Genomic DNA, 15,108 nt, shown 5'->3' with positions numbered 1-15,108 from the left:
CTAATATTAGATAAACTTCTGATGAACTAACTAACTTTTTAGGAGGGTACAAGGGGTCTTTAGGGGGAGATAGCCGGTCAACAGTAGATGTCACATAGAAGTGGTGTACGTCATCTGAAAGCTGGGAACCTGAAGATTAATTTGCGAGTTGTTCTAGTCATAAATCAGAAATAAACATGAATTAATTAATGAATTAATCGGTGAATTAATTAAAATAAATTGTGAAAGTAGATAAGGGCTTAGAACATTATGATAGAGGTATATGATGACCATTCCCATGCTCTATTATGTCTCATAAGCAAGTTTTGGGTTGATACCATTTGTTACACAGATTTGGTGCTAAATTTAACCATTTTTTACCACTTGAGAATTGATAAAGATGATCAATAATCCCTCCAAAATACCACATTATGACAACAAGACCTTGAGGAACACCATAGAAAAAGCCAGGTATCAAAAACTTTTGACATTTGGAGATTTCTGCAAGAATTGCCTTTTTAGGCAATTGGATGGCGAGCACTTCTGTTGTGTAAACTGCTCAGAAACCCCCTTATTGTCAATCTACCTAGGAAAGCCATCCATACTCTGAATGCTCTAGGTGTCTAGTTTGTGGTTGTAAAATTTCATGAGGCTGTGATTATCCTAGAGGTCACCACAGGTCATTTTATACTGTGAGGTCAAGTTAAAAAAAAAAAAAGGTCTCACAACAATGAAATAGCTGCTATGGAGACTAACATCATCACACATGAATACAATTGGGCTGATTGGATCTACAAGAGTCTCAGCTTTACAGTGATATGCAATTTATGAAGAAAACATATTTATACTGCAATCAAATAACTGCATGTTTTTTGCCCAAAACTGCATGTGATGATCATAAAGTGGGCATGTCTTAGAGGGGAGACTCTTGAGTACCCATAGAACCCATTTCCATTCATTTATTCACATATCTTGAGGTCAGAGGTCAAGGGACCCCTTTGAAAATGGCCATGCCAGTTTTTCCTCGCCAAAATTTAGCCTAACTTTGGAGCGATATTTAGCCTCCTACTGACAAAATAACATGGGGATCATGGGGTTAACATGAGACTGGAGAGCAGGTCCATTCTTCACGTCTTAGTCCATAACAGTCATGTGTATAACAACCAACTAAAAATGAATGACGGCCTACAATTTTTTTGCAAGCCATCACTGAATATTGTGGACATGTTTATAGACCTTTTCAAACTTGACAACATAAACATTTGAAATGGGCCCCTTTGCTGAAAGCAAACTTGGACCAAAGCTGTTGACCTAGCAACATAACGACAAGGAAAAGGTCTATAGTGTGATCATCAGCCGCAAAACTGAAAACACTTCAAGAGGAAACACCTGTGCATCCTGGAACTCTTACCCTGTGCGTCAGTGTTTATGGTGGCAGAAGTCCATGCTTGCAATTGTATAAGTGTTGACCTTTGAAAACATGTTATTTGTCGTACCCTTATTGTCCTCATCATTCAATTACAAATCTCCCTGGAGCTCACACACAGGCGACTGGATGTAGAAAGTGAAACAGTGGCGCAAATAAACTACAGCAGTGACGTGATAACAATGTGATTAAGATTCCAGTAAAAACTGAATAAACAGTATTATTCACCATCCATTAACCTCTTGGAGAATACTTTTCCTAAACTTTTATTTCTTTGCTCTGTTATATTAAAGCTGAAGTTGGCAAGTTGGAATAAACATGATTAAAAACGGTTATTTTTATAAAACGGTCACTATATCCTGACAGTAGTGCATAAGACAGATAATCCGAAAAAAATCATGCGCCTGTGTCTCCTCCGGTGCTGTCAATCACTCACAAACTCTGATCAAACGGTCAAACTAGGCAGCGCTGATCCAATATGAATCAATATTCTGTTACTGTAATGCCTGTTTCTTGCCTCAAATGTTTTCAGAAACATATTTTAGTGTACTGATTAGGTGTAAAATGAGAGAGTTTGTGACCGCCATGTTGAGATCAGTTGAGGAAATACCAAGCACCGGCCACCAGCCAGAGAACTTTTTCATTTTACATTTTACATGTCCCGCCCTCTCCGGTGGACCAAATAGGACCTTATATCGCAAAAAAAATAGAACGGTAGTCAAAAGTGAGAAACAAATATCTTTTTTTGTTGAATTACGCCATGAATAACACATATAATGTTTGTCAATTTAAAGGTCCCATATTATAAAGAAGTGAGATTTTCATGTTTTTTCTTTATAAAGCAGGCTTAAGTCCTATGAAAGTATCGAAACACTCAATCCACAGGGAAATACACACAGCCTGTATTCAGAAACTCTACATTTGAAACAAGCTGTCAGGATTTCTGCCCATTCGTGATGTCACGAATATACAAAATTTAGACATTTGACACAATTTTAAATATAAACATTCTAAATGTATCCCAGTTTATTCCTGTTGCAGTGTATGTGAATGTCATCAGCTGACAGGGAGTACACATGGACCCAAGCTGTTGCCTAGCAACGCAGTTGCAATTCCGTCAAAATGCGCTAAAACGGAGCGTTTCAGACAGAGGGTAAATACAGGCATATTCAGGTCTGAAAATATGAGGAAAATAAAGTTTTTTTTGAACATTACAGGAGGTAAACATGTTCTAGTAGAAACACAAAATACAAGTATGAACCTGAAAATGAGCACGATATGGGACCTTTAAAACATCATTTTGCAGTCAGGTCAAGAAAGTCTCTATAAAGTCTATCGGTATAAAACGACGAAATTCTAAATTGACTAAAACTATTAAATTGTTTAGACATTTCAAATTAATTCCAATTGTTTAGCAGACCCCGAATGTTGTTTGTTTGTTTTTTTTATTTTGTTTTGTTTTTATTCATCTTTACCTTTCCTTTCAGTTTATTTGTTGTATAATTTATAATCTATTTAATTTATTTTTCTCGTAAAGTTATGACTTTATTCTTGTAAAGTTATGACTTTATTCTCGTAATATTACGACTTTTTTTCTCGTAGAGTTATGAATTTATTCTCGTAATATTACGACTTTTTTTCTCGTAAAGTTATGACTTTATTCTCGTAATATTAAGACTTTTTTTCTTGTAAAGTTATGACTTTATTCTCGTAATATTACGACTTTTTTTCTCGTAAAGTTATGACTTTATTCTCGTTATATTACGACTTTTTTTCTCGTAAAGTTATGACTATATTCTCGTAAAGTTATGACTATATTCTCGTAATATTACGACTTTTTTCTCGTAAAGTTATGACTTTATTCTCGTAAAGTTATGACTATATTCTCGTTATATTACTCTTTTTTTCTCGTAAAGTTATGACTTTATTCTCGTAATATTAAGACTTTTTTTCTCGTAAAGTTATGACTTTATTCTCATTATATTACGACTTTTTTTCTCGTAAAGTTATGACTATATTCTCGTAAAGTTATGACTATATTCTCGTAAAGTTATGACTATATTCTCGTAAAGTTATGACTATATTCTCGTAAAGTTATGACTATATTCTCGTTATATTACTCTTTTTTTTCTCGTAAAGTTATGACTTTATTCTCATTATATTACGACTTTTTTTCTCGTAAAGTTATGACTATATTCTCGTAAAGTTATGACTATATTCTCGTTATATTACTCTTTTTTTCTCGTAAAGTTATGACTTTATTCTCGTAATATTAAGACTTTTTTCTCGTAAAGTTATGACTTTATTCTCGTAAAGTTATGACTATATTCTCGTTATATTACTCTTTTTTTTCTCGTAAAGTTATGACTTTATTCTGACTCTATTTGTTGTATAATTTATAATTTATTTTTAAATTATTTTTTATACTGTAAAATATTTTTGCAGAATTGTAATGAAAAATCGGAGCATGCGATTATATTTTATTGAACTTTGGAAATAAAGTATTATAAAAAAAAAAATAGAACGACCCCCCGGGGCTTCTTGATGACGTGTATTGATTGCCGCAGTTAAAGAGGTGATCACCATGGTAACACATCCCTGGATCAGACGGCTTGTGGCTGCCTGCCTCTTTAAGAGGATTGAGAAACTACCAATTACAGTCTGGTTTGCTGCCGTCTTGTCAGTAGAGTCCCAGCTGAACATCCCTGCCGTCTCCTACTGAAGCTGAAACCAGAGAAGGAGGAAGAAACAGCCGTGGAGATGAGCACCGGAGCGGGCATCGACTACAGCCGCTGGGATCACATCTATGTGTCCGACGATGAAGACGCGTCCAGTCCGTACGTCGACACGCAGAGCCTGTTCAGGATGAGACACCGGGTCAGCAGCAGGGACACGTGTAGTAGCCGTGATACCTGGTTAGTTTTACCAGTAGATGTGATTGAACTAGTAACCAACAACCAGAGGAGTCCATACAGACCAACAGACCAACAGACCAGCAGGTGTTACACACAGATCTGTGACGCTGAAGGATCTGATAGCTAACTAAACACTAGCAAGCCAACTCTAGGCCAGGGGTCAGAGGTCAGGGGTCAGCAACCTGTGGCTCTTTAGCTCCTCCCCAGTGGCTCCCTGTGGATTTATAAAAATGGAAATGAATAAGTGTTTTTCAATTTACATTTTCATTTTTATTTATCATTGTTGTATATATAAATAAATCTGAGATTTCAAGAATAAAGTCATAATATTGTGAAAATAAAGTCATAAGTTTAAGAGAAAAAAAAGTCCTAATATTATGAGAATAAAGTCATAATATTATAAAGTAGTAATTTTACATGTTATTTTCTTTTTTTCTTGTAAAGTTATGACTTTATTCTCGTAATATTACGACTTTTTTTCTCGTAAAGTTATGACTTGATTCTCGTAATATTACTACTTTTTTCTCGTAAAGTTATGACTATATTCTCGTAAAGTTATGACTTTATTCTCCTAATATTACGATTTTTTTTCTCGTAAAGTTATGACTTTATTCTCGTAATATTACGACTTTTTTCTCGTAAAGTCATGACTTTATTCTCGTAATATCAGAACTTTTTTTCTCGTAAAGTTATGACTTTATTCTCGTAATATTACTACTTTTTTCTCGTAAAGTTATGACTTGATTCTCGTAATATTACTACTATATTCTCGTAAAGTTATGACTTTATTCTCCTAATATTACGATTTTTTTTCTCGTAAAGTTATGACTTTATTCTCGTAATATTACGACTTTTTTCTCGTAAAGTCATGACTTTATTCTCGTAATATCAGAACTTTTTTTCTCGTAAAGTTATGACTTTATTCTCGTAATATTACTACTTTTTTCTCGTAAAGTTATGACTTCATTCTCGTAAAGTTATGACTTTATTCTCGTAAAGTTACGACTTTATTCTCGTAAAGTTACGACTTTATTCTCGTAATATTATGACTTTATTCTCGTAATGTTACGACTTTTTTTTCATAAAGTTATGACTTTATTCTCGTAAAGTTATGACTTTATTCTCGTTATATTACGACTTTCTTTCTCGTAAAGTTATGACTTTATTCTCGTAAAGTTATGACTTTATTCTCGTAAAATTATGACTTTATTCTTGTAAAGTTATGACTTTATTCTCGTAATATTACTACTTTTTTTCTCGTAAAGTTATGACTTTATTCTCATAAAGTTAGGACTTTTTTCTCGTAAAGTTATGACTTTATTCTGGAAATCTCTGATTTTTTTCCCTCAATGTGGCCCTCATACGCCCTCACTGCATTAGACATATATACTATATACTTAGACTATAAACTGTGTTACCTTCGTCACAATGCTTAAATGTTTTGCGCCTCCAGACAGATTTCTTTTGATTTAATTTGGCCTAAAATGACTCTTTTGATAGTAAAGGTTGCTGACCCCTGCTCTAGCCTATGTGTATAGCACATTTTAAAAAACTAAAGTTACAAAAGGGATTTACAGAAAAAGGAAAAGGAGAGAAAGGGCCTTAACCCAACAGCCTTAGATAGACGAATCAAATTGTGAAGTGTAAAATCACAAATTACTTGAAATTAAATAAGCTAATTATGGAACTAGTAACAGTATGGCTGCAAACTGCATTGGTCAAGCTCAGTTTGTATGGCTCTGGTGGTTCTGTGTAAATAATGAGCTTAGCTGGTGTTGAGCTGTCACATGACTACAGTAGTTAAGTGAACGTGACTTGTAGTCTCCAGCATCCTCCTTGTCTATTTTCATTCCAGTATTTCTTAAATCTGATATCTGTAGAGAATCAGAGCTTGCAGAGATGTCGGAAAAATAAATGATTACCACTGGCTGATATGTTTGAAATGTTATGGGCTGGTACACTGGAGCCAAATTTGGCCATGTGTGTGTATTTTAGTTATGATAACAAAATGAGGCTGAACAAGTCATTCTGATTTATGCCCTTAAATGTATTTCATTGCCCAGCAACAGACATAATAGTTCCAACTAATGTTTCCCAAGATATTTGAGATACTTCTCCCACATCAGGTACTGATTCATTAGTGTTTTTAAATAAAAGATGTAGCTCCTTGATAATTAGTTCTGTCATGTGCAGACTAGTTTTTCTTTCTGTCATGCACACATATGTTAGGGCTGTCAATCGATTAGAATATTTAATCGCAATTAATCACACATTCTTATCAGCTCAAAATCTACCTTTTTAAAGGGAGATTTTTCAAGTATTTAATACGCTTATCAACATGGGAGTGGGCAAATATGCTTGCCTTATGCAAATGTATGTATACAAAATAAATGTAAAATAAATGTATAATCAATTGACAACACAAAACAATGACAAATATTGTCAAGAAACCCTCACAGGTACTGCATTTAGTATAAAAAAATATGCTCAAATTATAACATGGCAAACTCAAGCCCAACAGGCAACAACAGCTGTCAGTGTGTGAGTGTGTCAGTCGTGTACCCATAGAACCCATTTTCAGTCGTATATCTTGAGGTCAGAGGTCAAGGGACCCCTCTGAAAAAAGTCATGCCAGTTTTTCCTCGCTAAAATTTAGTGCAAGTTTGGAGCTTAATTTAGCCACCTTTATGACAAGCTAGTATGATGTGGTTGATAACAATGTATTCCTTAGGTTTTCTAGCTTCATATGATGCCAGTATATTTCATTCTAGCTTTAAAACTGAGCCCACTGCACCCTACATATCATAAATTTTGTTAATGCGTTAACAAAATCAGTGGCATTAAAATGAATTTGCTTTAACGCCAATGATAACTTGTTAACTTTGACAGCCCTAGTTTTGAATGGTTGTTCTAGTTTTCTTGTAATTTCACTTTTGAGCCTCTTCTCCTCACCTGATCCCTTTCATCCATGACCTAGTACTTTTTAAATCTAAGCTCAAGACTTTTTTATTTAGATTGGTTTTTAATACCTAGTAGCGCTGTGACATTTTCCCTGTGCTTTTTATGTACCTTTTTATGATTTTATGATATGTTAATTTTTTATTCTTGTTATTTCTTGATGTCAATGTAAAGAACGTTGGGTACCTTTTGGTTATTGTAAAGGGCTATACAAATAAATGTTGGTTGATTGAGTGATTCATCCTCTCCTCAACTCCCACCATCTGTGTCTTCTGTTTCTTCTTCATTTACTCTCATCTTCTCTGGCCTGCCAAATCAGGCCCGGGTGGAGAGGATGGCCGAGTTTCAGCAGAAAGGGGAAGATCTGGAGAATAACGTATTAGAATGCAAGAGGCTACTAGAGGAAGCCCAGGGACGACTTAAGGAGCTGGAAGAAGGAAGGAAAGAGGGAGAGGAGGATGAGGACAGAGAGGCCCAGCTGAAGAAAGTCCAGGCCGAGGTGAGAAAACTTAAGAAGGATGAAAAGTCGTTTGAGAAAATGATCGAACAACACAGGCGAGAAGAAAAGAAACAGCCCTGGGATGTTGACACTATCAGCAAAGAAGGTTTCAGCAAGGTAAGGCATGGCGTCAGCAGGGCCACAAGATTTAGTGTGTCTTGTCTGTATCCTGGATTTATCAGTTTGCTTTATCTTGTTTTCTAGAGTATACTCAACATCAAACCGGTGACAAAGGAGGAAACGGAGGAGGAAAAGGTGGAGAAGCACAAGACGTTTGTGGAGAAGTATGCAAAGGAAATCAAACACTTTGGTATGCTTTTTGTATTGATGTGTGATGTGACTGAGTGTTTGTTGTCTTTGCCTTCTTGCTCCCACACATTGTCCCTTTCTTTCAAATGTGTTCTTTCATGTTGCTGTTTAAAACACTTTATTTGATCCTCTGGTCCCAAGATTTTCAAATACACCAAACATATGGGTTGTGTGTTTCCCTCTCAGTATATACTGAATTGTATGCCGATTAGGGCAAAATCAGAAAAATAATTTGGTCACTACTTGGGCTGTTCCAATCATTCAAATTCCCTTTTTTCTATTCTTTGTATTTAATTTATAGTGGTAGTTAGCTCTTGGTTAGTGTGCATAGATTATATACTGCTTTTTATGTTGCATTGTGGGATACTTAAGTCACCATATATACTGTAGAGCATATGGGAAACACAATAGTCAACACCGAACAGTTTTGGACACAAGGATAAATGGGTCGTTCCCGTTATGCCGCGACATTTCAGCCTCATGACTTTTGAAAAAAAAAAATGTTTTTTTTCGTCTTTTCTAATCTCAGTCACTCAAATAATAATCCTTATGGGTAGACTGGTTTATATTGGTATATAGACCTAACAGGGTGGAAAAGATAGAGCTAAATTAGCCATAGCTCTGTGAGTAATTAGAGACATTAATCTATAATTTAAGCCATTTGTTATGAATATTTGACACATTTTAAAGAAAATATGAGGAAGTAATTCATGGGGACAGAAATGTTGCTGCATAACAGGAATGACCCAAATATATATAAATTGGTGGGAACTTCAGGGTTCAAGTGGTTAAACATGTTTATTTTTGTGGTGTATGATGCCCTCTAGTGGGGGTCCTGTTTACTACAGTGTATGATGGGATATTTATGACTTTGGAAGTCTGATAGCTACAAATTAATAATTTGTGACTTAAGATGATGTTTTTAAAGGGGTACTTTAGTGATTTAGTATAATGTCATTTCTGAAAAAGGTCCATCCATTTTTATTGTTAGTCACCAAGCAATGCAGAAAATATTTTACTTCCTGTGTCGACAACACAACCATTGGAGCTCAGTTTGAATGTAGCATTATGCTGGATGTGTATTTGTGTGCACCAGGTTTGATGCGGCGCTGGGACGACAGTCAGAAATATCTATCAGACAACCCACATCTGGTGTGCGAAGAGACGGCTAATTGCCTTGTTGTCATCTGTATTGACTTTGAGATAGATGAGGTGAGTTCTTGTGATAAAAGTGTGCATTCATCCTCTGGGTAAAAAAAAGCCCAAAACGATTCAGCCAGGTAAAGCCTTGTATATTCTCTCTGTACTTGTAGAAACACGCGCTGATGGAGCAGGTGGCTCACCAGGCCATCGTCATGCAGTTCATCTTGGATTTGGCTCGGACGCTTAAGGTCGACGCAAGAGGCTGCTTCAGACAATTCTTTTCAAAGATCAAGGTCTGTAGTTAACAAAACATCTTTGTCTGTGTCGTCACTTTCCACAGGGAAAGTTATTATTGTTGACGTATTGGCAAGAATCTGGCGATACGATATGTATAATGATACTGGGGTAATAATTCATGATGATGATTGAGATTTTCTTTAAATTTTATTTTAGGAAAACTGTTATAGTATAAAGAACACACCAGGAATTTTAAAATAAGCAAAAAACAACAAATGTTTATTGCATGCAAACGAAATGTTTTGCCTTAAACAGCATGTGATTATCATAAAGTGGGCATGTCTGTAAAGGGGAGACTCGTGGGTACCCATAGAACCCATTTTCATTCACATATCTTGAGGTCAGAGGTCAAGGGACCCGTCTGAAAATGGCCATGCAAATTTTTCCTCACCAAAATCTAGCCCAACTTTGGAGCGTCATTTAAACTCCTTCCTGACAAGCTAGTATGACATCGTTGGTACCGATGGTTTCTTTAGGTTTTGTAGTTTCATATGATCATGGTCAGTACCTACCATCACTCTTTAAAACTGAGCCCACTACAACCTCCGAAAGATGAAATAGTGGACTGGCCCAATAGTGGACTGTCGGATTTTTAAGGGGTTAATAAGATACAGTGTTTTAGAGAATCGATACAGTATCACACATCATAATATCGCGATACGCGTGTGTATCGATATTTTCTTACACCCCTGCTGTTTGTGGGAATTTGTCCATTTACTGTATGTGTTTTCGTGTCCATGTCAGACTGCAGACAAGCCATACCAAGACGCGTTCGACCATGAGCTGGAGCTGCTGAAGGAGCGGATCCGCAGCTGTGCGCAGATTCGTATGGAGGGCACCATGAAGGAGCTAGAGGAAGAAGAGAAGCAGAAGAGACTGGGCCCAGGTGGTTTAGACCCTGTAGAGGTCTATGAAACACTACCAAAGGTAAACCATTCTCACACACCTGCAAGAATACGCAAAGTTGTGAGTATTTCTTTAGGGAGAAATTTGCCACAGTGGTCAGTCGACGTTGTTTGTTTACATGTGGAATAACTAACTATTAATGGAAGGCAACAAACTGGTGGAGTTTGTGTTTGAGTCTGAGTTGTGGTGGGGGCTGGTCGTTACTGTAAGCCCTGAAGGCACTCGTGAGCGCGCATGACGTCACATCCGTTGGATTTTCCCGGAAAAACCGGCCCAGGTTCTTCACATTAAAAGCAGTCTACATGCTGATAGAGGAAACCCAGAAATTCACATAAGGTCTCATTTTTTAGGTTTGGTTACAACCTGTTCACACATTGGCAATAGAAAAAGATTAAAACATGTTTATACATGTAAAAACTTACATACAGTCCCTTTAAACCGTATTCACAACCACTGCAGATATAATTCAGCTTTATCTTTGGCAGATTAGGAGTCAACTTTTCTGCCCACTTAAGCTGTCTCTGTGATAATTTACTTACTTTCAGTACAGCAGATCACAATATATGGTGTTGTCATTCATGTATCTTTGTTTTTAAATAACCCGATCAATAAATCCTGGTTGTAAGATCCGACAAAGTTTAGAAATTGCAGGTTTCCAGCCTCACTGTAAACTAGGATATTCAATATGAATTTACGTCAGCGATATTTGATATAACCTTACACTGCAACTAAAAAAGTGGTTGTTTGGCCTGCTCTACATCCCTCGAGGCTGAGAGGGAAAACATCAGGCCTGTTAGAGCGTCTCCCATTTCATCCAGTTTACACTCCGCATCAATGACCACCTTGTTTTGCTTTAGCAGCTGAAGCTACAAGCCAGAAAAGTCAATACTGCAAATCAGTTCATCCATAACAAGCTAGCATTAGCCACATGGCTACAAGTTATTGTGTAGTTCATTTTTTTAATTCACGAGTAAACTTATAATGTTGACTTTGTTTACAGTATTGTTTAATTGTGTGCATGGTGTAAAGGTACTGTATGTTGTTTATACTAAGATATTGAGATTCGTGCCAAACTACTTCCCTGCTTTCTACGTTTTCTTTCTTTTTCTTTTATATTCTGTTTTGAGATAATTTGGTTTTCCTCCACATAAAGTTCACGTCCTGTTAATGGCTCCTGACTTTAGCTATTTAAAAAGATCTTTTTACTTTGACGGTCGGGTAGTCGGTGCGAGAGACTACGTTTTTTTCCACAGATTTCAAAACCGTTGTTTGTAGACTTTGAAGTCAGTGTTTGCAAGGTCTATTGATATGAACCGTGTTGCCATTTGGATAATCAGGGACGTCAATACACAGCTCAGCAGAATGGACTCCACCAGTCAGGCATGAGCTCTTTGTGTGCAAGGTAAACAGCATTATATACTTTCCTGAGATTACACGCCATTTTTCATCTTTTCCTTAGCGACATTAAGATTGTAATAAAGGATTCAAAATCATTAAATTTGGGGGAAAAAGTGAGTAGTGCAACATGAATTTGAAGTTATGGATGCAGGGTTTGTGTAAAAGTGAATTTCAAATGTGACTATGAAAGCATTTTCCCACTAAACTCACTCAATTTCAGTGCTGAGACATCAATCGGCAGTGGTCATTTCAGTAGTCTGTTTATTGGACCATGTTAGACTGTTTTGTGTTTTGTATTGTAGGAAATACAGAAGAGCTACGATGAGAAGAACATTGAGATGCTGCACGAAGCTATAAACAAACTGGACCTTGAGGTGAGTGTGTTTGTAATTGAGCCTCGCCCTAAAGTCACTAAACGTAACCTAAAGAAGTCCAGAAGGTATCTTTCATCTGTTTGTTCATTTTATTCATTGTGTCTTGAACTCACCGTGTTTCTCTCTGCAGGAAGGAAAATACCACCTCAGGAGGTGTATTGACTCTGGACTTTGGGTCCCTGATTCAGAGGAGGGTGATGATGAAGAGGAAGAAGATTCATAAGAGAAGAAAGAACAATCCTTGTTAGTTGACAATGGATGTGGACAAGTCCAACAGTGTGCAAGTAATGCTTCATACATGCAACATAATGTACATATACTAGGGCTGTCAATCGATTCAAATGTTTGATCGCGATTGATCGCGTGATTGTCCATAGTTAATTGGAAATTAATCACAGTTTTTATCTGTTCAAAATGTACCTTAAAGGGAGATTTGTCACAACATAGGAGTGGGCAAATATACTTGCTTTATTCAAATATATGTATATATTTATTACAGGAAATCAATTAACGACACAAAACATTGACAAATATTATCCAGAAAACCTCAGTATCTTCACTCTACCTTTTAAAACTGAGCCCGGTGCAACCTCCGAAGGATCGAATTGCGTTAATGCGTTGTCGCGTTAACTTTGACAGCCCTAACATATATACATATTTAATAGCATTTGGACTAAACCATCATGTGATTTAAAAACAAAACAAAAAAACTGGAGTACAAAATTTGAAATATTCAGACAAAAGCACTTTTTCTGTTTCAATTTTAAACTGCTTTTGTGCAACCAAGTGGACAAAATATGGACAGAATACGGTGTCTTTTAGGCTTACCTCAATCTGATTTTACATTGCAGACACTTGACTGAATTAATGTCTTTAGAATCAGCTGACTCAATACAAGTCACCAATTTACTCCTGTAGTGTATTCTTTCAAGGGTATTTTTATTGGTTATCAATAATGAATTAAACAGTAACTGTACGGTGAAAAGACTGTTTTGTCCAGCAACACTCCAAACACATCCATCGACTCACCTAAAAAACAAACACACAAGCAACCACAGCTGACCACAGAAAATATATTCTAAATTATGAATAAATAAAGTTAAATTATAGGCAATACAGAGAAAATATCTTTAATACACCTTAATAGTAACAGAAAAAAGTAAGTCGAGAGATAAAGGAAATAGAAAATTGATAAATAGGATAGGAAAAGAAAAAAGTAAATAAATAAAATACTCCTGTAGTGTATTAATCATGTTAAAGGAAAGCTCTCACATGATGGCATTTTAACACCTAAATATTGATACTTGTGGTTACATTTCAACAGCAGCACATAATGTTATATGTCATTACAGTTGGCAGCTGTGTCCTTAGGTTTTCCTCCTTTTCACACCTTTGTGAGTGAAGTCAGCATCTTGACAGATCAGTTGAGTAAACAGCCACCGAGCCATCTGGTTTTATGAGTGTAACACAACTACAGACTGAATGAGAAGCTGCCAAGATCTGATTCTGAGACGCTGGCTTACACCTCTGACATATAAAACTCATACATCTAAAAAAAAAATCATCCAAATGTCCTATTTTATTTGAATATGGTCTAGCATGCCGTCACATGCACTTACCATTTACAGATCAGACAATCTGCCTGCATCTGTTGTCCTACTGCGGTCAACAGCGCCATCTCCAGTCTGCTTGGGGACAGACAGCCCACAAACTATCAGAAGCCTGTATGGTGAACACCAATCAATCTGGTTTCCTTATCTGTAATATATTTACTGTAGGGAATCATAAAATGACCATGATACATCATCAGAGATTAAGGACAAACAAGCCTTTTAGCACCGTTTTAGAAATGATCTCTGTCCACACAAACACGCCTGAAAACCCATATCACATCACCGTTCTGCGGTTGGTTGCTTAGTTAAAAACAAAATACAACTATTGTACCAAAGAACGTATATTGCTAAGAAGTGAATGCCAATTGATCGTTCTATTGCAACATCAGCGCCCAGCACAGGGTTAAGGGTTGAGGTTAAGTTTAAAAAAATGATCTCACTACAAGGAAATGGCTACTATGGAGACTAACATCATCACACATGAATACAGTTGGGCTCATTTAATCCACAAGAGTCTCAGCTTTACAGTCATACCCAATTTATGTGATTCCAAGACTATTTAGGCCCCAGTATGCAGAATTGTTCAAATACATGAGCGAAAATGACACTTCAGATATCTTGAGGTCAGAGGTCAAGGGACCCCTTTGAAAATTCCCATGCCAGTTTTTGCTTGACAAAATATACATACACATTTGGAGCGTTATTTAACCTCCTTCACTACAAGCTAGTATGACACGGTTGGTACCAATTGATTCCTTAGCTTTCATATGATGCCAGTATCTTCCCTCTAGCTTTAAAACTGAGCCCGCTACAATCTCCGAAAGATCGATTGTGTTAAAGAAATTAGTGGCCAACCCATAAACCAACTCACTTGAAGTATGAGCTGCAGTTGCAGAGGATGATCTTGTGCACGTGAAATTCAACCTTGTCCACTCTGATCACCGCGTCACAAAGCTGTTGCTCCAGACGGAGCTCGTTATACACAGGCATCTTTGCTCTTCAGTATGAGGATTTTTTAATCTTGATATCTAAGGTGCAGGTTTCTCTCCTGACTATCTGGTTCTGTGTGAAACTTCTGCTTCTGCACAGAGGCGACGACGGGATTCTAGAAGGGACCATTATGATACCTCAGAATCAGCAGGCTCCATTCCAATGACAAATTCTATAGAATAAAAAGTTAATTTACAGAATGGGCAGCGTAACTTCTTGTTATGACTTCTTCCTGTAATGCACATTCATCTGTGTAATCAAGTTGTTTTTTTAGGTGGCTAAAATATATTTTTCTTTCTTT

General features: G+C 36.6%; 2 protein-coding genes and 1 long non-coding RNA gene across 7 annotated transcripts in view; 2 read left to right on the top strand and 1 right to left on the bottom strand.

The window, feature by feature from the left end:
- The window catches only part of LOC119485453 (vascular cell adhesion protein 1-like), a 57,783-nt gene that overhangs the window by 24,682 nt on the left and 17,993 nt on the right, over positions 1-15,108 (top strand). The window lies entirely within an intron of this gene.
- cdc37 (cell division cycle 37 homolog (S. cerevisiae)) lies at positions 3,880-12,642 on the top strand. Of its 2 annotated transcripts, none has more exons than XM_037765086.1 (8): positions 3,880-4,282; positions 7,598-7,894; positions 7,982-8,087; positions 9,183-9,298; positions 9,400-9,522; positions 10,271-10,453; positions 12,133-12,204; positions 12,335-12,642. In XM_037765086.1, the coding sequence occupies exons 1-8, from the start codon at positions 4,166-4,168 to the stop codon at positions 12,425-12,427; spliced, it is 1,107 nt and encodes a 368-aa protein (XP_037621014.1). In that variant the 5' UTR covers positions 3,880-4,165; the 3' UTR covers positions 12,428-12,642. The 2 variants fall into 2 exon arrangements, with proteins under 2 accessions (XP_037621014.1, XP_037621016.1); XM_037765088.1 differs by having other exon boundaries at positions 3,880-4,320.
- On the bottom strand, positions 12,275-14,896 carry LOC119485457. Its single transcript, XR_005206272.1, has 2 exons — positions 14,689-14,896; positions 12,275-12,383 (listed from the first exon to the last, which is right to left on the bottom strand). It is a non-coding gene; the product is annotated as an uncharacterized LOC119485457 (long non-coding RNA).

The sequence above is a fragment of the Sebastes umbrosus genome, chromosome 3 (assembly GCF_015220745.1).
Source record: "Sebastes umbrosus isolate fSebUmb1 chromosome 3, fSebUmb1.pri, whole genome shotgun sequence".
NCBI lineage: Eukaryota > Metazoa > Chordata > Actinopteri > Perciformes > Sebastidae > Sebastes > Sebastes umbrosus.
This window is presented reverse-complemented; position numbering and strand designations above follow the sequence as displayed.

Excerpts from the sequence above, each read along its gene's own strand:
- cdc37 (XM_037765086.1), top strand. The coding sequence starts at position 4,166 with ATGAGCACCGGAGCGGGCATCGACTACAGCCGCTGGGATCACATCTAT. Across the intron at positions 7,895-7,981 it reads GCAAAGAAGGTTTCAGCAAG|AGTATACTCAACATCAAACC; the intron begins GTAAGGCATGGC and ends CTTGTTTTCTAG. Across the intron at positions 12,205-12,334 it reads TAAACAAACTGGACCTTGAG|GAAGGAAAATACCACCTCAG; the intron begins GTGAGTGTGTTT and ends TTCTCTCTGCAG.